Raw genomic sequence first — 21,205 nt, 5'->3', positions numbered from 1 at the left:
TACTAAGGACCTACTAGCCTCCCGACGACCTCGTGCGGTAGGTAGTCTAGAAAACTTTCCTGGACATTTCGCTGAAATCTTCTTGGGAATGAGATTACTGGGTATGGCTCTAGATTCGTGGCGGCGGCTGGTTGTTATATATTTCACCGCACCGCTCGCGACCCGTCCGGAAAACAGGGACCACTACTATCTACCTGCCTACTAGCAGGTGGTTCCACGCCATTGAGAAATAACATGGTACCTACCTAGTAGGCTACAACTGTAGAATAAAAACCTGGCGACCCGAGTGAGTACCCGGTGGAACCCACGGACCGAAACCTCACAGCACTCTACATAGTAGTAGTGACGAATTGCGACCATGCAATGTTATTACAATCGGGGAGAACCTTAACTGAAGAAGAAGTCGTGGACATTTCTGAGAATCCTTGGAAAGCAAAATCGGTATCTTAATGGTAAGAAATGATGGACAGATTCATCCAAAAATCAAAAATAACGTTGAGGGCTACCAGATTTGAACTGATGACCTTGTGGACTGGAATCACACGCGCTACCGCTGCGCCAAGCCCCCACGTGAATGAAAGGTTATTCAATATTTGACAATATAATTCAATTGTAAAAGAAACATGGTATCGAGGAACGGCGTAGTCAAAGACAGATAGTCGAGAAATGACATCCTTGCAGTATATTTGACTTGGTATTAAGCTCTCGCCCGAGCAACTTAGAGAACCGGATTCACCTGGGGGATCGGAAAGATGGGTACATGCCACAAGAATCAGTATACTCTGCTGATCAGATTCCCCGAGTATGGATAAGCTCGTCTTGTATTGGCGTCATGTCGTGTTGATGCTGCGCATGTGTACAAAGATCCTGAAACACACCCAATTTGAGACTTTCGAATTGAGTCCGTAATGACTGCAAATTTTTGTTTGAAAAATTGGGAACACATAAGGAAGGAGTGAAAAAAAATTCCACACAGGAGGACATATCTTGAAAACCCGCCATTGATCGGAGGACCCTTTGCAGGCAACACCATACGCACCATGAGACATGTCGGACCTTGTAAAACGGGGTTAGACACTCATCAAGTGGAATCAAAATCATCTATATACGAAGATGGCCCGAGATCATGAATGGATAGACGATGAGCCTCTCGTAATGGAAGACCGACAGATGAGAGGTAAGGAGGAAGGGGTGTAGGAAGAGACAAAACTTCCCTTGTGTATGAGAAGCAACGAAAATGCGCACGGTAATTTGATGATCCGTGATTTCTGTGGATGAATCAAATTTTGAGATTCCGAAATATATGGCCAATTATCAGTGAAACTGAACCACCAGAGGCTCGTAGTGTTGAATACGGCCTGGCGAAGCACACCCAAAGGAAGTGACTGGCTTCTCCACCCGGAAAAAAATGACAGTGGTAAACGATTAGCTACATCCAGATGCAGGCTCACTTCACCTTGCCGCTTTCAAGTGAGAATTTCATATTGTGCTGTTTCCCTCCAGTCCTAGATGCTGTGAGCGACTCTGGTCATAGGGACATAATAGCATTCCAATGCCAATCGCTTGCGTTGCCGCACCAGACATCCCGCATTGAGGAATTGACAAATTTGTACCAATGCTTCATCCGCAAGATAGAGTGCACTGGGTATACTGCAACAAATAGACATAAAACCAGGTGCATTGAGACGAAATCTTTACTGGATCAAGCAGATTCCATTAAAGAAACATGGCGAAATTCCAGGTCCTAACCATCTCTACTTAGCGGCATATGGGGGGTCTTAGTTCTTCCATCCCATGATACTTATTACAAGGTAGCGCTCATGTCATATTGTTTGGGGGATGTGGTCGTCCCTCAGCTTTAGGTGGCCTCTTGTCCTAGTATCCCCTTTGATTCAATCCTCTACCTGTACTCCCACCAATGCCTATGTCTTTGACGTGAAACGCTGGATTTGGCTTAATCTTTACTCTACACCTCTCGAAAATGGAGGCTGAAAGTAATTGCAAATGTCAGTCAATGATTCTTCTCTAACATCCGCAACTTCATGAATGCTATAACGGGGAGATAGAAACGTGTCGTGTGCAACATTGCTCCCATCAAATCTTCTTCTCCAACTTCTTGAGGAAGCGATTGACACCTTTCTCAAGCTTCATTGCATTATCTTCAAGCCTCCTCGGTCGCTGCCCTGGTGCTTTCATTGCCTTTTGCGCATACTTTTGGCCATGCCCACTGGCCTCGGCCTCTGTAGGCCGATATAGCTGGGTATGAATATCATATTCCGATGAAACTGGAGCATTGCCGGATGGCTGTCCGTATGAGTAATTTGAATAATTAGACATGGGGGTTGCTTGTCCAGACTGTTGGGGCGGCGACTGAGGAGTACCGTATACTTCATGGGTATACAGGTGGGCATTTGGATCTTGCGGAGGAGGGGCAAATGTCGGAGCTCCCTGAGCTGCGCCACCTGGCCACACCTGGCCTTGACTGAACACCTGAGAGTAGGGGGGGCAAGGCGCAGCACTGTGCCCAGATGGCTGAGGTGAAAATGAGGAAGAATGAGTGAGGCCTACACTCGGAGGTGGGGACCCGTAACCCACCGGTGCAGTGGCCAGCATTCCAGGATATTGTAATCCTGGAGTAGACGTTGGTGGGGGCGCGAATGAAGTGCCAGCCTGATTGATGCCCATCTGGTGGGGAGACGTATATGGAATGCCCTGATCAGCTGCCAGTGCAGCCGTCAGACCAGTCCCGTTGGAGCCATCCTCTGGTGGAGGTGTCTTTTCCCGGTGTTGAATAGGTTCTGGGGCCGCCGGTGCTGCAGGATTGTATGGCAGTGGTGCAAAGGTCGCCGAGTCTCGTTGTTCACCCTGCGACGGTTGAGATGCCGTAGAATTTATTTGGTCACTAGAAGGTCCGCCAACAGGCGGAGGTGGCAAGCTTGAGATGTGTGGAGGCGTCTGCACAAGAGTAGCAGGCTCTGACCGAGAATTGGGTGTCTGGCCATTTTGATATGCCGGGTCGGACACGGCAATACTTTCGAGCTGCTGCACAACAGGGCTGATCGGCTGGTCCATTTCAGCGTTCGGCCGATCTGTCGCCAAATGAGAAGCAGGTAAAATACGCTCAATTACATCCAGAAATTGATTCGCGTCGACTAATGTCCAAAAGTACAAATCGACGGTGTGTATCCGAGGCAGGTCGTTGGGTGCCTTGCGGGACTCCATGCCTGGCAATCGCCAGTCATACTGCGACGTTTGCTGCTGGACAGAGCCAGCGACTCCATCAACCGTGAGGGAGCAACGAGTGGGAAAATGACTAGAGTGTTGGATGTGCGCGCTGTTTAGATAGCCATAAAATGCATCCTGGTCTGGAGTATTGGGATTGTTGGCCACTTCAATCCTCGCCTGCCTTGTGGAAGCATCGTAATAAATGTAGAGGTAAGACCCCTTTTCAAATCGATGGTCCGACGGCTTAGGAGTCGGCGAAGTGAAGAAGCAGTGAATGTCGGCGAAGCTGAACCAGTCCTTCAATGTCAGAATGGGACAGCAACTGACGGGCACTGCCTTCAGGTGCGGGGGCAAAGGAAGGGAGCATGCAGCGAACTTACACATTTAAAAGACGCTCCTCATTTCCCTGGAGAGGCATCTCGTCTATTAACGGGGTAGACTCGTAGATTCGTAAATGTGAAGAGTGGCTTTGAGGTGAAATACTCAAGCCAGGCCGAAGGACGAAGGCGCAAAGATAATAATTTCACGACCTGCAGCCACGGTACTTTTTAAATGAGGGGCTAAATAGTCGGAGCTGCAGACACTGAGGAGTAGCTGCCGCTGACCTCTACGTGGGCGCTTAGCGAACGTGATGTGATAGGATCGCTGCGCTAGACTGTCCTTGGTGGGAGCTGTCCAGCAAACATGAACGGAACTACGTCGTACTATCCCGATGGTCGTGTACAAGCCACCGATGGCAATCAGTAGCGGGTACCTGACTCAAATCTGGGCGATGGAGGATTCCAAAACCAAGTAGTGCAGCGTGATATATTTGCTGACTTCCAAGTGTAGAATGGATTGATTCAGACTAGCTGGAAGAGTTTGTTGACAGAAGCGTGGTCAAGTCATCAAAGGGTACCTAGAAGCTAGTGCAGGTCTTCGTGATTTGCGGGCTGAGCCAACTGGCGAATCCTTTGCTGCGTGGCCGGAGACATGGTTTCTCCGAAAATTTCCATCGCGAGGAGGTGCGGTCTCGCGGACATATTCATTACCCGCCCAGCTAAGCGTTAAACGTTCCTGTGATTCACAACAACATTGAACAGTGGCTTCTTCAAGTTGCGCACACGCAAGCTCAACATATCCCGACCCTGAGGCCTTCATCCGGGGAACAATTTGCTAAACGCGTTCCCGCCGTATACGTTGAAAAACCCCGAACGTTTTCGGATCCCGGTCCGATCGAGCAGTCCCTGAAGGGCTCATCGTTTTCAACAATCATACCAACATGTCTCTCGTCAACCTTGCCTCCGTGTGCTCTCACCTGAACAATGCCACCAAGGCACGTCTCAGTCTCACGTCGATCCCGAACAGCAATCTTCACCTGAAGCTGTGCCAGGCCCTTCAAAACTCCGGATACATATCCTCCGTGGTTCGCGGCGGTCCGACACCACCCCCAATCCACCCCATTCTCGGCCATCCAACTGCGAATGACGAGATCGAAGGAGTCGAGCCTATCACTCGCGACAATGTTGCCTCCCGTCGTCTCTGGTTGGGCCTGAAATATTGGCAGAATGAGTCGGTCTTGGGCAAGGTGCAGATGGTCAGCAAGCCCACACGCCGAATCAACCTGAACGTTGAAGAACTGCGCCGTGTTGTTCGTGGACATGAAGCCAACCATGTGGAGGGACTACGTTCGCCCGGTGAGAGTCTCTATCTCTCCACGGACCGAGGCGTTTTGGAGGCCCGTGAATGTGTCGAAAAGAAGATCGGAGGCTTGGTTCTCTGCAGAGTGCTTTAAAAACTTTGAGATGCCGAAAAATTGCGGGTGTTGCTTCTCTCTCCTCGAAGTTGAATCTCGGCGCTTCTCAATCTGTTTCCCTTGTCTTGCATTTACCCTGGAGTTTCTGTTTGATTTACCGCAGCGGGATCTTCTCTTAAGATCGGTCTTATTTTTGCGACTGTTGGAATGACTGCTCCATTCTGGATCTGTATATTAGCTGTTTTGCGTTTACCGCATTTTCCCACGCTCCGCTCCGGGGCAACTGCAGAGCTGCCGCTTAATCTTGAGCGCCATGTATAGATTATGACTGAAAGAATGGTCTTCAGACTGTTGATTTCCACGACGGAATGCTCCCTTAAGCAAGTGTTACCCGGGAAGACATGCAGTCATCCCTTGCAGTCTTGAGAAGCTGTCATGTTCGGCCCGAATGTCGCACATCACATGCTAGCAGTCACGGTAGCTGGAGTCACGCGACTTGGATGATCCTTGGTTCAGTGCTACTGCCACGTTAACGGCGTCCAGCACCAACAATATCTTGGACTTCTCAAGTGGGTCAATGGAGTTTGCCGTCACTAAGCCGAGTCATACAACCATGCCTGGCCCTGTTATTCTACTGGATTCAAAGAAAGTCTTGGTCACTGGAGGCACCGGGTTCGTAGGTGCAGCCATAGTGCGTCGGCTTGCGGAGAAGTACCCTCGTTGCTCTGTTACAGTCATCGATTTGAATCCGCCTCGAACCCATCAAAGCTGGTCCCGGAGTATTGAATTTTTAAAAGTTGATGTAACCAAAGCAGACGAAGTTCTCGAAGCCTTCAAATTGACCAAGCCAGACATTGTCCTCCACACAGCGGGTATTGTGCCGCCTCTTGCCGATCGATTTAAACGGCGCATGGAGAGCACCGTGTGGAAGGTTAATGTTCAGGGTACTCTGAACCTGCTTGACGCAGCCAAAAAGTATGGTGCTCGGGCTTTCGTCTATACGAGCAGTTGCTGCGTGACCACCGATGACATGAGGTTTCCATACGCCAATATCAGCGAGGAATGGCCCAGATCGTCTACCTCACTGATATACGGCGAATCCAAGGTGATATGCCAATATTCTATTCATGACTGTTCATTTTATGCCCCATTTCCCAGTATGAATGTCAACCTGCTGACCAAAGCCAATTGCGCAGGCAGCGGCAGAGGCTCATGTCCTTGAGGCCTCCGACGATATGCTGGCAACCTGCTCTCTGCGGCCCTCTGTTCTTTTTGGACCGGGAGATTATCAGCTGATACCCTCTATCCACGCGTGCATTGCTAAAAGGGAGACTCCGTTTGTGATTGGAGACGGTTTCAATCTCTGGGATGTCACGCATGTGGATAACGTCGCAGACGCCCATGTCCTTGCAGCCGAGAACCTGGTGACATCACGAACGGCAGCCGGGGAAGCATTTTTCATTCAGAACAACGAGCCGATCACATTTCGAGATTTCTGCTTGGCTATTTGGGCACATTTCGGTCACATTCCGTCCTGGGAGTTTCATATCCCCAAAGGTCTGGCATACTTCGCGGGGTTGGTTTGCGAATTGGCCACTTGGGCGACAGGATCTTCCACCACTCTAAGTCGTGGAAGTGTACAAGACGCCTGCGCGGTGCGATATGCCAGTGGCGACAAGGCAAAGTCAATTTTGAAGTATCAGCCCCTGGTAGACCTTGAGACTGGGATTCGACTGAGCTGTCAGGTAAGTAGTGAAGCGTTCGCCCGAGGAATACGCCTTTCTCTGCGGGCTCGCTCTCCAGTCTTTTTTCTCTTGTCAATTTCTCATATTTTTTGTGTACAAAGAGACGATAATGTGGCGACTGATCCTGCAATGACCCGTCGACAGGATTATGCCGATCGGATAGGTGTGAAACTTCCCCCGCACCCCATTCGGTCTTCACAACCAGCCTCCGAGCCTACTGACTAGGCTTCCAACCACTCGAGACTTCCTCGTCAAGGCTTTGCACAGGAAGTTGATGATGACCAGTGCATTTTTTGCAGTGCAAACTATGCAAGACATGACCCGTACGTCTGTGATGAGTTTATGCCTACCCGAGGGGAGTGGTTTATCCAATTAGCATCAGGGGCGTTCTTCCAGTGAGCCCTACCAATTTTGCTTTCCACTGCATTTGCATTTGTATGGCTCGCGATATGTATCGCTCTGACCATGTGGACTTGTCACTATCCGCCGGCCTGATACACCATTCGCGTCTCGTCAGTTGTGGGATGCGTCCTAGTTTCACAGCCCAGGATCAAACCCCGGAATCTATAGCTTCTTGGAATACGAAGGTCCTTTTTCTCAACGGCCTTCAGTTTACTTCCCTGTGGAGTAATCAATAGATGTTTCAATCTCTCTATGGGGTCTCTGTCGATCGCTTCGATGGTATGAAATGATCCGTGCGCTGATTGGGCTCCAAGGGATTGACAGTTTCTCATGCCCAAACTTCAAGGGCATCTGAGGGATTCTGTGTAATTGTGACCGAAACGCTTGGAATCCATCCTGTGATCCAGAGCCAAAACGAAGAGCAACATAGAGGAGCAGAGCCCCATTGGAGAAGATGTCGCAAAGAACACGTGCTCGCAGCCTAAAGGCGGCTAAAGAAAGTCGTTTCCAGACGTCGTGGGTGTGGTGCTCCAACTTCTTTCTCCGACGGATGTCTAGTCTTGACAAGTCCTATGGATTCTTTTTTCGACGTTCCATCTACAAAAGTGGCTGCGCAATCATTTATGCAGATCTTCCACCGATGGAGTCGGTCCACCACCACCATCAGGTACATTCGAGGCCCAATGGTCCTGCAATGTCTTCCTACCCAAGTTGCTGCCCAAGACTGCAGCCCAGGCTTACTGCCTGTCCCCGGTGGCGCCGTATTGACTTTGGCGATTCCGTTCCAATTTGTTCGGCGCCATCAGCGAGCAAAATCTCCGATAGCATGTAACTGGAGATCGTTTGCACGACACAGTCCTTGTATGTGGATTGAAAGTGGGTACACTAAGTCCTTCCCCGTGCATCAGACGCAAATGGTGGGAATTGCTGCCCCAGTCTATCCCAAATACGAATAGAGAGTCACTGTGCATTGTAAACCGTCTCGATCGATCGAGATCTGCTCAATACACACGTACATGCATTTCCGGCATCAATCCAACCAGGAGGTTCCCTGTTCATCCACTGCAATTGGATGCCACCGAGTAGCTTCAACCCACCACAACATCGGTGCCATTCGCCAAAGGTCACTCTCCACCCTCCCCCGTTGCTGACTTCTGGAGCGGCTCTTCCACCACTACGAAGGTTGAATTCAGGAGGCGGCGTCAGGCACGCCTACCAAAAACGCTGGATCCGGGCTCCTCTGGTCTCCAAAGCTGTGCTCTGCTTAATGACTGGGATGTCTCAGCGCAGTAAAAATGATACACCTCGCACACGATCGCTCTCGCCGACTTATAATAGAGCCCAACACCCTCTTTGAGCTTAGTATTTTCTTCAGCCCTTTCCTTCCTTCAAAGCCGTTACATTTCTATCAAGTCTCCTGCCTTCATGGTTCCTGCTATTCACCCCCCCTTGACGGCTGTTCCGGTTGGCTTCCAGCCACAATTTGCAGCACAGGCTCGTTGTCACCGGACAGGTTCAGTCAGCAGCAAATTGGAGATTGCGTCTCGCTCCAGGTCAGCACTTTCTCAAAAACCACCCTATAAATCTCAGTATTGCCCAGTCTTGATTCAAATTCCATCGCACCTCTGCCCAAGATATGCTTAATCTCTAGTCCCCGTGAAAGGCATTGGCTGACTTGATGTGCGAGCTATCCCTGACAACAGCGCTATGGCTCAACACCCAATGTACAACCCACCAGGAAGCTCTCCTGTTATTCACCGATCAAGGTATTTCCTCTCATCATACTCTCTGACCCCTTCTGTCTGTGCGTGAAAGAAGGAAGGAAAAGGGAAAAAAAACTATAACCCGGGGTTCAGCTGCTTCCTGGACGGATGCTAAGTGTAAGAAGGGCACCATCGACCCCACGGGCCTATGTGAGGGATAACCGACAACTCGAAATGATGGACTATGAAGCTCGCGCCCAGTACCATGGCTTTTCTTCCCCCATGGATAGTCATGGCCATGTTTTCTCCCAGCCCACAGGAAGATTATCTTATCCCCCCACTGGACAGCTCATCGCCCCAGCTTCCATGTACCCGGACTGGAACATGCCTCTGCAAATGCCGCAAGAGGTCTCTCGCCATGATACCAGGTCACTGAATCCCCCGGAAAGCCCTGAATACATCGTGGAAAGAACTGGTCGGAGAGCCTCCGATGCAAGCCACGGTGGTAGCACCCGCTATGTCTCCCAGAGACAATCCTCCAACCGAGACGAATTTGATGGCCCTCACCAAATTTTGGATCCAGTTGCTCCGAGTGATATTCCCGCCCGGGAAGCGGAGCTTCCTTCACTTCCCACTAATCTTGATGCTGCGGAGCAAGATCGTATTCTGCACGAAATCAACGACCGCCTGTCCAAGTGTGCATTTGATTTCTTCGCCTATTATAAGTTCCCCATCCCCATTGAACAGGACAAAAGGCCAGTTCAGGTTCCCTCTGACCGTGAGTGGAATGAATGGGTTCACCTCATGAAGAGATTGGCAACTCGCCGACGCATTCCCCGTCATGCCCTTCACAATGGCCAGATCAAGCAACTCATCACTGTTCTGGAAAATTCCTTGGAAATGCGCCACGCTGCCAAGCACAGCTCCAGACCTGTCAAGGACGACCGTAACGTGCTACAGTTGATCTCGGCTGGCACTCAAGTTGCCAAGATCCTAAAGGATGCCAGTGCGATGAAATTCTTCGACCGTCTCTATGTTGACACGGAGAAATTGATCAGTGACCGTCGCCGCCGGGTGAGATTCTCCGAGAATTGAGAAGCCAGGTCATGTGCTTCAAGTTCTCAATCCCGTTTTGGAACGATATTTGTCCAAGTGTTGTTCCAGCCATACTCGGATTCGTCAAGATCGTGGCTCAACTTTACGAGACCCCCTATGACCTCAGGAGCCGGATCTTCCAACATGGTAAATCCGGACACCGTCTGACATTAGCCCAGGCTCATTTCCCCCTGGGATTCACATGATTCACAGTCCTTGCGCCCCTGGGGATGATGTTTGAAAACACCAACCAGACCAGATGACCGATGCAGGATTAATCGGCCTTCCTCTCAGGACAACTCAGACTTGATGATGGCCTGCTCGTTGGCATTTCACCCAACTTTGGCGACATTCCATCCCCCAAAATCATGAACTCAGCCCAGCTCGCACTATTCGGCAGTAACTATCTATCAACCAACTATATCAAGGTCGATATACCCATTGATGGACTCTTTTTTTTTGTTGGCACTGTCTTTTTTTGGTGTACTTTATGTTTTCATGGTTGAACCCTTCATTTTGGTTGGGTTGGCTGTTTTGATGTTATTTTTTCAAATATGCTCGTATGTTTCTGTTCCATGTCAAGAAAAGACCAGTTAAAACGTTTCAAGTTTCTCATCAACTTACGAACCATCGGTGAGAGACTTGCTTGTCCCAATTTGATGGTTGTTTTGCCGTCCCTCTTGCATGTCCATGGGGATTATTGCTCGGGTCGTCTAACGATCATGCCTGTTTACGAGCGAAGGTGAGCCCGCAACCTTGTTGCACGAAAAAAAAAAATACCTAGCCGGGCTTCAATGCTCCGCATCCGAATTCGTGAAGCCTTTGAAATGACTAACGTACACGAGTCAATCCACCGTGAAACGTTGTGCTACCTTGTGATGTAGCCGACAATTGATGCTAAGTACATTACATTTGCACATGAAATAAAAAAGAACCAGCAATTATCCCAAGAAATGAGAAAATTTTCTATTGATACACGAGGACTGATTCGGCCCTCTTCAAAGAACCGTGACAGAGAAGTGAAGTATACTGTGCTCACCCGAAGAATGCAGAATGATTCGCTCAAATAAAAACCACAATGCTCTCGATCAAATCAAGACAAAGATGAATAGGCAAAAAGACAAGGAAGCTGGAAAAGCAGGAGGCTTCCTCGGATGATCGAAAAAGCATGCTGGGAAAAGTGTGAGAGCTCGTGGAGAGTTTGGCTCTCTGAAGATCAGCCCCGCCGCGAAGCAGTTTCCTGAATAAATGGGAGGTGTAAAAACGAAATTAAAATGACCAGAAATGCGCTGAAATATGAAGAGAAGATGGTGGATGAGCAAGGAAAAGCTTAGCTGAGGGCGAGAGTAGCAAAGTCAATGTCATCAGCATCCGACTTGCCCTGCTTTCCAGGCTCCTCAACCAGGATGGACTCTTTTGACTCCTCAATCGGGTTGGAAGGCTGGCTTGAGCCAAGGTCCATTGTGTAGTCGACCCCCTTGTTGTTAGGGAGCAAGTCGGGGGTCATGGTCTGCTCAGGCTTCTGGGATCCGTTGTCCGTGATCAATGGTTCATGAGTCGCAACCATAGTAGCATCCTCGGCGACGAGGGACTCAGTGGGCTCAACAATAGTTTCAAGGTCGATGCCCTCGTTTGATTGAGCCTGCGCAAGAGGCTGGGACGGCTCAGTCTCGCCATCTGCGACAGAAACCATATCCTGGTTCTTGCTCTCCGTTTCGACGGTGGTCTCAGCCTCATGAGAGTCTGGCGAGGCACCGGTAGTGGCGTCCGTGGTGGATTCCACAACTTCAGGCACCTCATCTGCAACGCCGGTCTCTGACTGCTCAATTGGCTCTGGTGACGGCTCGAGGTGTGCATCCTTGGCAGCATCTTCGATCGAGCTGTCCGCAGCCTTGTCAGGCACAGGTTCCTGGGGCTGAGTGGCAGAGTCCTCCTCGGGTGTTGGAACCGCAGCATCCTGAATGGTACTCTCCCCCCCTAGTTGCTTCTCAGTGGGCTTAGGCTGACCTCTTTCAGTGGAACGATCCTTTCTTGGTACCTGGGCCTTTTCCTGGTGTGGTTTTGCGGCGGGAACTTTGGCTTTGCTCTGCTGCGTGGTACGGTCCGCAGGGCGCGCGGCGGACGGTCGAGGGGCCTTGAATGCTGCGGTCGACTTGGGGAGAGGAGCCTTGACCTCGGACTTATCCTGGGTCTTACTTGCCGAGCTGGCCGTGGGTCGCATCATTCGGGCCAGGAATCCCTCATTCACGGGTTTGGTGCCAACGTTGCTGACTCGGGAGCTGGGACGCTCTGTTGCGTGTTGAGCGGGTAGCGAGGGGCGAGAAGCTTGTCGCCGAACCGCCGCCGCAGGGCTCGCAGCACTCTTTAATGTCGAGGGCTTCCGGTTGAGGGACGAAGCTGTCTTCTCAGTGCGGCCCGGCGCAGTGCCAGCACCTCCACCCTTGGCGTTGTGGAGAGATTGTTTATGGGCGGTGGCCGAGCTTGTCAGGCGGGCAGACCGTGCTGGTGACCTTGCCTCGTTGGTGATGGAGCTGCCTGCAGTGGCTCTCTGCGGATCTGCAGAGGGGGTTGCGCCTCTTGTTGGCCGGGTCGTGGCCTTGGAGGCATTATTGAGAGAGGGACGGCTCGGCCTGTGGGCAAGAGCATTGGCTCTTTCCTTTGCCAGCTCACGAGCCGATTGAGGTTTGGCGCCTCCTTGACTGCCAGACATCTTTTGGGAAGCGGCGGTAGTGGTCATCTGAGTGCTGTTCTGTCTGTCTTGAACACTCGTGGACCGCTTGTGGGCAGGCTTTGTCACGTCTTTCTTTTCACCGTTTGAAGAAGGCATTCTGGCTGGAAGTGGCTGGTCTCTCTGTGTGGGCTCAGACTGCGCCGAAGCCGCATTCCCGGCGGGCACCTGCGTCACAGGGCCATTTGGAACCACCTTTTCGTTTGTGCCGATCGCGTTTCTCGTTTCAGCACCTTCGCTTTCTCCGCCACTCAAGACACTTGTGGGTGACTTGTCTGAGCTGACAGGTGTGGGTGAAATGACATTGGTTTGACGACGCGACTCAATCTCCTTGGTGTTGATTGTCGGTCCAAAGAATCCAGGACTATCGCTCCGGCCGCTAGGTCCACTTGTCTTTCTCAAGGGTGAGCCGGGACTTGACTGAAGTGCGCCCTCCACCGTCACAAAGCTGGCCCGGACTTTGGAAAGCTGTCTGGCCGAGCTGGAAGTATCAGAGCCGACGGGGGACCGGCCACGAGAAGGAGGAGAGGTGATGGGGCTTTGACTATTCTCGAACTTTGCAAGGAGGCTGCGCACCCCAGGGTGACTGTTGTTGTCCGACATGATCTGAATCGAAGGGCAAGGCGCAGACTGAAGAGAGGGGGAGGGTCTGAACGGTGGGTTCGAATTGAGGGGGAGGAGAGAGTGCTGAAGGCTAGTCGGCCGGTCAGTTGCACAGGAGATGCGGAGAGTGCACGGGTGGTGTGTGCAGAAGGCGTGGATGTGACGACGATCAACGCTCAGTGGACGCAGTCCCCCTCCTGCTCCTCAGAAGAAGAAGCTGTGAGAGGAGAGAACGGTGATGCGAGAATGAGACGATAGTCCGTGGGTCATGAGGCAAAGGAAAAGGGAGAGATCGCAAGGTTTAAAGGTAAAAAGAGCTCAGCCTAGAAACCGATACGCTAGTGATTCTTTGGCGCGTCCAATGGCGGCGTGTGAAACCCAGCTGGCCCTACCAACCCACCGGCCTTTTTAGTTGCTGGTGCAGTTTAGCCAGTTCACGCAGGACCAAAGACGGACTGGTCTCCAGTTCTCCAGTTCTCCAGTACGGAATAGATGCTAAACTGCTAATCATAAGTACGCCTGCCAGCCTATTGCGACGCCGATCTCCACTTATGGAGGCCCCTAGAGGTGGACTAGAACGAGCTAAGGATGGCCCATAGCTTCCTTGGAGCTCCTTTTTTTGGGAGAATCTCCTGGTTTCGTCTTTCTTTCAGGGGTCACTTCGGAGGTTGCGGACTTCATTTGTCTGTAACAATCTAACCAAACCCACTCCATTCCCTTCTAGATCTTTTCTGTCGGGAGCGAATGATATCATGCCAGGTCTCTTGATTCTAGACAAGTGGGTGCGCTTAGACAGCTGCTGCTCCTTCGGGGACGGATTCAGTAGTCATGTTAAAATCATGTCCATTGCATGTCGCCCTGACGCGCAGAGGAGAGAGGACATGATTAATCGTGAGACGGTCACAGAATTCTGTGGTAGTGTTTTGGCTTCTCTGGACGGAAATCAGGATCGGATAGTCGGTGGGTGTGGGTTTGAGCACCTCCTTGCTGGCTCCAGGACATCACACATGCATTCATTCATTTCCTTTTCAAGCACAGCACCCCAAGTGGCGCGCGCATGCATGGAGTGAGTAGTTCCCAGCCGTAAGCACCTGCAGATGATGGCTAGAAGATGGATCACGCTAATGGGATCTAAATGTAAACAACCCACCAGTCGCGTCTCCAGTTCCAAGCTTCCCAAAACCTTCCGCACTTTCTTAGACGGCCCCCGACCGTGCGTGAAACCGTGGTTCGGGTCCCCGCGTGTCACCGTCACTACTTCACACCCGGCAGAGTACATCCAGGTACTTCCATATAGACGTCCTGGTTGTTTCAATGTTCAGTCGCACTGACCAGGTTGTTGCGCAGGTGCGGTTTCGTTGGTCCGCGCCATGCATGAAGAAGTATGATACAGAAGCAGAGGAGCTTCAGCACTCACCTGCAATCCCGAGAGTCAAAGCCCAGTCATTTCCCATATAAGGACATGGAAAACAAATCGATAAAGCACCTTCAACACAATGGTAGGTCTCAGCGATATAATTCTCCTACGGAATGTACTCCAACTTATACGTGTAGTGGGTGGCTGAGGTATGCGTGAAGGGTACCTCATCTGTAGGTATCATGACCGATGCTTGGAGATGCAGTACTACCACTAGACCAAATTTAATCATTAGTATTCCCATAAATATTTCTCTGCAATTAATGAAGGAGTCGAATCACTGGCCAAATGGAATCTCTCAAGATTTCGAAGCCTGTTCATTCATGCCCGGCCTATCCTCAGCATTGGAAGCAGGCCATGGCTTGAGTCATTCTCAATCGCGTGCTTCAGTGCTTTTCTCCGGACCCCGGACTTAGGTCGGATCAACAATCTTCCCCCCTCCGCATACAAAAGAGAAAGCTCCGATGACGGCGAGCATCTCTGAGTCAGGAAAGCAACCCTCAAACAGATCACAATGGCTGCTGCTGCTCGGACACTTCGAATTGGTATGTATGATGGTCTAGGAGATGGACCTCCAATGATGATTGCGGTGGCTATGTCTGAGGAACCATTGGAAACTAATTTCACTCTATAGGTCTCATCCCCGGAGATGGCATCGGGCGGGAGGTGATCCCGGTACGTGCGACGGCTTTTGAGATCGCTAGTGAAATGACTGAACTTGATGAACAATGACCAATTGACTCTGCACAGGCTGGTCGCCGTATTTTGGAAGCCCTACCTTCCTCTCTCAACCTCAACTTCAGCTTTGTCAACCTCGACGCTGGCTTTGAGACCTTCCAGAAGACGGGCTCCGCCTTGCCCGACAAGACCGTGGACACACTCAAGAAGGAGTGTGATGGTGCTCTCTTCGGAGCTGTGAGGTAAGAGCATCCATGTGATCCTGGTTTCTAGTCTTGGTGTCTTGCGGCTCATCTCCCTCGTTATGACCTAGCTCCCCGAGTACCAAGGTCGCTGGCTACTCTTCCCCCATCGTCGCTCTTCGCAAGAAGCTTGACCTGTATGCCAACGTCAGACCGGTCAAGACCACCGCCGGCAGCAGCAACGGCAAGCCGATTGACTTGGTTATCGTGCGTGAGAACACCGAAGATCTGTACGTCAAGGAGGAGCGCACCGAAGAGGGTCCCAACGGCAAGGTCGCCGAAGCCATTAAGCGTATCTCTGAGCGTGCCTCTCACCGCATTTCCACCATCGCCGGTGAGATTGCCCTCCGTCGCCAGGGAATCCGAGAAGCGGCCCCCGGAACTTCTTCTCACACACAGCCCATGGTGACCATCACGCACAAGTCCAATGTGCTGTCCCAGACCGACGGCCTCTTCCGCGAGACTGCGCGCCAGGCCCTTGCCGCTGAGAAGTTCTCCTCCATCCACGTGGAGGAGCAGATTGTCGATTCCATGGTCTACAAGCTCTTCCGTCAGCCCGAGTACTACGATGTCATTGTGGCTCCCAACTTGTATGGTGATATTCTGTCCGACGGTGCCGCCGCTCTGGTTGGCAGCTTAGGTTTGGTCCCCAGTGCCAATGTCGGTGACGGTTTCGCTATCGGTGAGCCCTGCCACGGCTCCGCCCCGGACATTGAGGGCAAGGGCATCGCCAACCCCATCGCTACTTTGCGCTCCGTTGCTCTGATGCTTGAATTCTTGAACGAGCCCGATGCGGCTGCCAAAATTTACACCGCCGTCGACGCCAACCTGGATGAGGCCAAGTTCCTGTCCCCCGATATGGGCGGCAAGGCGACCACTCAGGAGGTTCTCGATGACGTCCTCAAGAGACTGTAAGAAAAGTGATCATGTAAATAAAATATGTATTATGTGTATGAATCTTTCGCGTCACATGAATGATTCATCAAAAATGAAGTGAGAGGGTTTCCGTTCCTGATTCCCTGCCGTGATCACCGGAGGCGAGTCACATATCCTGCCAGATGAAATTGCAGGTACTCTGTGAGAGCAACTGGGTCTTCCTGGCTCATTCAGCTTTGCTTCGACTCCTCAGACGCAGAGTCCTCGGAATCCTGTTTGATGAGCGTGTACGAAACCACCAAATAGACCTGCCCGGTCTTTGTGTCCTTGAGCACGTATCGTAGCTCGTGGTTGTCCTCATCAACCATTCCCGAAACAGGAATATGCATTCCGGGAAGCCGGATGGCAGTTTCTAGAAAAGTGGGGGAGTCAACTACTGCACAGTTCACGGTACCATGGGCAATGTCCAGGACTCACCACTAAAAGACAGATATTGATTACCAAAATCCGCCAGGTATGTTCGGCCACTTTCGAACACAAACGCTTCACGATTCGTCTCTGTGCGGAAGAACTTCTGACGGGCCGCTGCGGTGCTTGGGATCTCGAGCTTGGCGCGCTCCTCCATCCCTTGGCCATCAGCGCCCTCCTCTACCACGAGGTCACTGGCCATCAGGGAGTCTCGCTTCTGGTCTTTCTCGCCGATGCGGAATTGATTCCATGATGCTAGCGCAGGGCTGTAAAGATAAGGCTTATCGGCGTACGCATCTCCGTCGAGCGATGAGTCGATCGTCCATTTCACCACACGAAGAGCTGCATTGAAGCCCGGCGGGAGACGGTGACGAAGGGGTTTGTCAAAGTCATTTCCGAAAACGAGGTCATTCCCATTGATATCTCGCTTTGGCGTGAACGTGAAGCAAATCGAGTATTGGTCGTTCTTGTGAAGCGGATGCTCAAAGTAAGGACTTGTCTTGGGTGAAGAATCGGGGTATCCTGGTTAGTGTTAGCCTGCGCCTTTTTTTTTGTTTTCTTCCCCTTTCCCTTTGCCTTGTTCCCTGCGAGCTCGGTAGTTCGATGTGGACTTGCCAGAGTAGTCTTGGATGCGGACATTTAGATCGAAAGTTGCACGATCATCTTCTAACCGCAGCGTCTTCCCATTGACCTCGACTGGTTGATGCGTTGAGTGGTCATAGTCTAGCCCCGCAGTCACCGCGAGGCGGTACGCAGGCGCCGCAGATGTTTGGGACATTGTGAACCTGGCTATGTTGAGAAAGCAAAGACCTTGTAGTGGAGAGTGATAGTGTAGTGTATTTATTCCTTGGAACAAGATTTACCAAGATTGACGTCGCTCTCCTATCATGTGATAAAAGCTTCTTCGATTCAGGAACCCCGTCCAGTCCGTGGTTCGTTGCCCTACTGGTGCTCTGGCAGAAGCGGCCATATTGACTCGGAATTATCGCGCTTTTTATTCTCTTTTACCACCAAAATTACCCAAAGTCAGCATACAATGAGTCAACCCGAAATATAACGATGAACACACGTATTTGCGCAACAAAGGCACAGGTCAATCACTAGTATTCTTTTTCGTCAACAAGGTTGAGGCTGCGGCTTCAATTCTGCCAGCCCAATGACATCATTTCGGAGTCAACTCTTGCCAAACGTGATCCCACATAAAACGAGTGCGGGACGCGTCGACAACTTCCGCCTTTCAGACTTGACCGGCGGCTGGTGACCAGGCACAACATCAATGCATGGCACGAATGACCAGGGATGGGGGCTGTTAATATCAACTTTTCCTCACATGGCCTTCTCCTACAGTATTACTCCTAATTGTGCTTGAATTGTCGATGCCTGCCGCCAACTGTGGGTTGGGGCGTAGACGCAGCCGCATTTATAAGAGTGCTACCTGTGGATAGCATGGTGGAATTGACACTGATCGATGACCTATAGACCCGGAAGAAAATAACATTGAATATGAGCAGGATATATTCACAAAGCGAAAATGATTTTCTCGCGCAGCTGCGAGGAAGTAAAGACAATTCATGCGATTGCAATATGTACTCATGTATCATAAGCAATCGCCCGAGTGGTCTTGGTCAAAAAGATCATCTTCGGAGAGAATGCCAATCCCACTGTCCATCCGACGGCGGTTCTTGCCTCGTCCCATTTCCACATCAACGAAGCGCGGCATGCTGACAGGAGTGATGGGCTCGCTGTCCATCGCTGAGGGTCCGTCCGACAGGAGATCGTCCGATCTTAGTTCCCAATTTGCCGCACGAACTTTGCCTCGCCGGCGCTCCGAACTCACAGTCTCTTTCATGAAAGCGAAAGAGCGAGCTTGCTCGCCCATCCACTTGTCCAGAAGCTGGTCACGCGCGTCTATCTCGAGCTGTAGTTGATTCTCGAGCTCGGCATTGATCTGCTGCAAGCGTTGAGCTTCGGATCGTGCCCCTTCTAAAGAGGTGGCGAGGTCTGAGATGCGAACATTGAGCATGCCTGTCTCCTCATCATGCCTTTGATGCATCTCAGATGTTTGTTGCTCGAGCGTCATGAGGGCCGATTCATGCTCGCCTTTAAGAGCCTCTATCTTCGCAGAAAGATCACGCGCGTGGGTTTTGCTTTGCTCTACTGCGTCTTGCAATTGGCGTATGCGCAACTCGTTTCCAGAGGCCGCGGCCTCCATTTCGGATCGCTGTTTGCGTTCATGATCGACTTGTGCCTTGAGATCGGCGATTCTCTGTTGATATTTTCCCTTGGTCTCCTCATTCGCAGCCTCCAAAGTATTCACCATCTTTTCCAATCCCCTGACCTCTTCGTGATATTTGTCAAGGGCGATATTTAATCTGTCAATCCCGACGCTCTTCTCGTGGTCCTCACTTTCTAGTTGCTGCAAACGCATCCTCGTATGTAACATGTCACCGGCAGATGATGCAATAGTATCCTCAAGATTCTTGATCTTCGATGAAGCTGCTTCGAAGCGGTGAAGGAGATTGTCAAACTGTCCTCGTAGGGCTTTTTCGCGACCAAGTGATCCATGATAATGCGTGCGTTCGCTGTTCAAATCGGTAGCAAGCATGCGAACTCGATCCACAAGCGCACCAAGTGTTGCTTTTCCGTCCCCCAGCCCCACGTTGGCCGTTTCGCCGGGGACCAGACGCTCCAACTCAAGACGCGAGGCACGAAAATGTGATTGCATATCCTTCACGACCTCTTCCGCGCAAGAGCCCACAAATCCCATACCGTGACAGGTCTGACTGATGCTCTCCAATGATTGTGTCGCTTCCGAAGCACGAGAAAGTACACTGGTCAATGCCCGAGTCAAATTGTCGAAGAAGCCGGGTGGCGGTGATGAAGACCTCTGAAGGGTCTCGCTGAAATCGGAATCGCCAAAAGTGGATAGGTAGTTACGACATGCACTGAAAAGATCACGCTTTTCTTGCCTTGCAGCTTGAAGGTCACGGTTAAGATTTTGCGACTCTGCATCATCATTGACTTGGCCCGAGGCAGATGAATCCATTTGCGATTGCAGACGTCGACTGCTTGAATCACGAAAATCAGGCGATCCAGATATGATAAATGCATTGTCATGGAGTGAGAACATGTCCTCCTCGTCGCCAGTTGACAAGTTCTCATGTATATCACGATCCAGATCATGGACTATTGAATGCTCATCCTCAAATGGGCGGTTGCATTCTCGGTCTCCGACAAGGGCTAGTGACCAGTCGCTCTGCTTCAGACGATTCAGCTCGCCTTGTAGAGCATCACGTTCCTGTATCAGGGCATGAAGTGTTCTTTCATGCGCAACCGATTGGCGTTTTTCGCGCTGAATACTGTTGATCTCCTCGCTCAGGCCAAATCGCTTGATTCTCCTTTGCGTTCGATCATCTAGAATCTGGCGGAGAGGTGTAAATTGGACTCTGCTCTCTGTGCTGGTCTGATCGTATGAGTCGACAAGATCGAAAGCTGAATGGCGCCGTGGCAACGGCGCCGATGTACGGCGTCGAGCGCGGCGACTGGGCGAAGCATCACTGGGTCTCGGAGAATTATAGTCTGAATCTCTCACGGAGCTGCGTCTCATCGCCGGGGTTAGACCGGTCGAGTAGGGCGAGCACGCTTCGAGCAGCCTGGGGCCAGGGTCGGAGAATCGGACCCGCTTCCTAGCCTTCTTTGGGGTAGTCGCAGTAGTCGAGTTGGGGGCATTTAATGTGTTTTTGAGGTCTGCCAGCCTCCCGTTTCTTGTTCGATGGGAAACGGGAGAGGTACTGCTTGGACGACAGGCTGAGCTGTTTCTGCGCTTGCGTGCAGACTGTCGGGTCTCCATGGCCGACATTGATAAGTATGGCTGTATCGCTCAGCAATCGAGGCCGAGACCGAAATTGAGGGGTAAACGGCGGGCTTGGACTGCCGTCGGCGCCTAGGTATAGATGTACTAGTTGCACAATTATTGTTATATCGAGCGCGGAACTTCATCAAGATTCACCCAATGACGGTGTGTTGAATAGTCGCAATGGTCACACCATCTGGCTCAGAGAAGTTATTATCGAATGAGGGCGGAGTGGGAAGGAATATATAGTTGTCCGGATTTCTCAGAATAGCCCCTGCTTTGACGAATCAGGAGATCAACAAACATGGAATTCTGTTCATTATACACATCACAATATAAACAAACCCCCGAAAGTGGGGCATTCGATTGGTAGTAGACAAGTTCTGCGCGTCTCTCCCGTACGCGTCTAGGAACACTTTGCCTTCCTAATTAGGG

General features: G+C 51.2%; 8 protein-coding genes and 1 non-coding gene across 9 annotated transcripts; 4 read left to right on the top strand and 5 right to left on the bottom strand.

Annotated features, from left to right (window-relative positions):
- Positions 1 to 496: 496 nt before the first annotated feature.
- POX_tR040 lies at positions 497 to 568 on the bottom strand. Its single transcript has one exon. It is a non-coding gene; the product is annotated as a tRNA-Trp (tRNA).
- A 1,526-nt stretch (positions 569 to 2,094) lies between these two features.
- POX_b02762 (uncharacterized protein) lies at positions 2,095 to 3,643 on the bottom strand (the record flags this gene model as incomplete). Its single annotated transcript, XM_050111671.1, has 2 exons — positions 2,095 to 3,511; positions 3,606 to 3,643. 2 exons carry the CDS (start codon positions 3,641 to 3,643, stop codon positions 2,095 to 2,097), a joined length of 1,455 nt encoding a protein of 484 aa, XP_049972017.1.
- Positions 3,644 to 4,486: 843 nt separating this feature from the next.
- Positions 4,487 to 4,999, top strand: POX_b02761 (uncharacterized protein; the record flags this gene model as incomplete). Its single annotated transcript, XM_050111670.1, has 1 exon — positions 4,487 to 4,999. The coding sequence occupies one exon, from the start codon at positions 4,487 to 4,489 to the stop codon at positions 4,997 to 4,999; it is 513 nt and encodes a 170-aa protein (XP_049972016.1).
- Positions 5,000 to 5,573: 574 nt separating this feature from the next.
- On the top strand, positions 5,574 to 6,930 carry POX_b02760 (uncharacterized protein; the record flags this gene model as incomplete). Its single annotated transcript, XM_050111669.1, has 3 exons — positions 5,574 to 6,065; positions 6,157 to 6,705; positions 6,850 to 6,930. The coding sequence occupies 3 exons, from the start codon at positions 5,574 to 5,576 to the stop codon at positions 6,928 to 6,930; spliced, it is 1,122 nt and encodes a 373-aa protein (XP_049972015.1).
- A 2,114-nt stretch (positions 6,931 to 9,044) lies between these two features.
- Positions 9,045 to 9,905, top strand: POX_b02759 (uncharacterized protein; the record flags this gene model as incomplete). The annotated part of the gene is made up of 1 exon (XM_050111668.1): positions 9,045 to 9,905. One exon carries the CDS (start codon positions 9,045 to 9,047, stop codon positions 9,903 to 9,905), a length of 861 nt encoding a protein of 286 aa, XP_049972014.1.
- Positions 9,906 to 11,235: 1,330 nt separating this feature from the next.
- On the bottom strand, positions 11,236 to 13,236 carry POX_b02758 (uncharacterized protein; the record flags this gene model as incomplete). The annotated part of the gene is made up of 1 exon (XM_050111667.1): positions 11,236 to 13,236. The coding sequence occupies one exon, from the start codon at positions 13,234 to 13,236 to the stop codon at positions 11,236 to 11,238; it is 2,001 nt and encodes a 666-aa protein (XP_049972013.1).
- A 1,931-nt stretch (positions 13,237 to 15,167) lies between these two features.
- Positions 15,168 to 16,488, top strand: POX_b02757 (Homoisocitrate dehydrogenase; the record flags this gene model as incomplete). Its single annotated transcript, XM_050111666.1, has 4 exons — positions 15,168 to 15,198; positions 15,288 to 15,328; positions 15,404 to 15,573; positions 15,645 to 16,488. The coding sequence occupies 4 exons, from the start codon at positions 15,168 to 15,170 to the stop codon at positions 16,486 to 16,488; spliced, it is 1,086 nt and encodes a 361-aa protein (XP_049972012.1).
- A 191-nt stretch (positions 16,489 to 16,679) lies between these two features.
- Positions 16,680 to 17,695, bottom strand: POX_b02756 (uncharacterized protein; the record flags this gene model as incomplete). The annotated part of the gene is made up of 3 exons (XM_050111665.1): positions 16,680 to 16,861; positions 16,927 to 17,439; positions 17,575 to 17,695. 3 exons carry the CDS (start codon positions 17,693 to 17,695, stop codon positions 16,680 to 16,682), a joined length of 816 nt encoding a protein of 271 aa, XP_049972011.1.
- Positions 17,696 to 18,514: 819 nt separating this feature from the next.
- On the bottom strand, positions 18,515 to 20,776 carry POX_b02755 (uncharacterized protein; the record flags this gene model as incomplete). The annotated part of the gene is made up of 1 exon (XM_050111664.1): positions 18,515 to 20,776. The coding sequence occupies one exon, from the start codon at positions 20,774 to 20,776 to the stop codon at positions 18,515 to 18,517; it is 2,262 nt and encodes a 753-aa protein (XP_049972010.1).
- Between the last annotated feature and the right edge of the window lie 429 nt (positions 20,777 to 21,205).

This window comes from Penicillium oxalicum, chromosome II, assembly GCF_001723175.1.
Source record: "Penicillium oxalicum strain HP7-1 chromosome II, whole genome shotgun sequence".
In the NCBI taxonomy this organism is placed as follows: domain Eukaryota; kingdom Fungi; phylum Ascomycota; class Eurotiomycetes; order Eurotiales; family Aspergillaceae; genus Penicillium; species Penicillium oxalicum.
The sequence above is the reverse complement of the archived record's forward strand: the minus strand, read 5'-3'. Positions and strand labels throughout refer to the sequence as shown.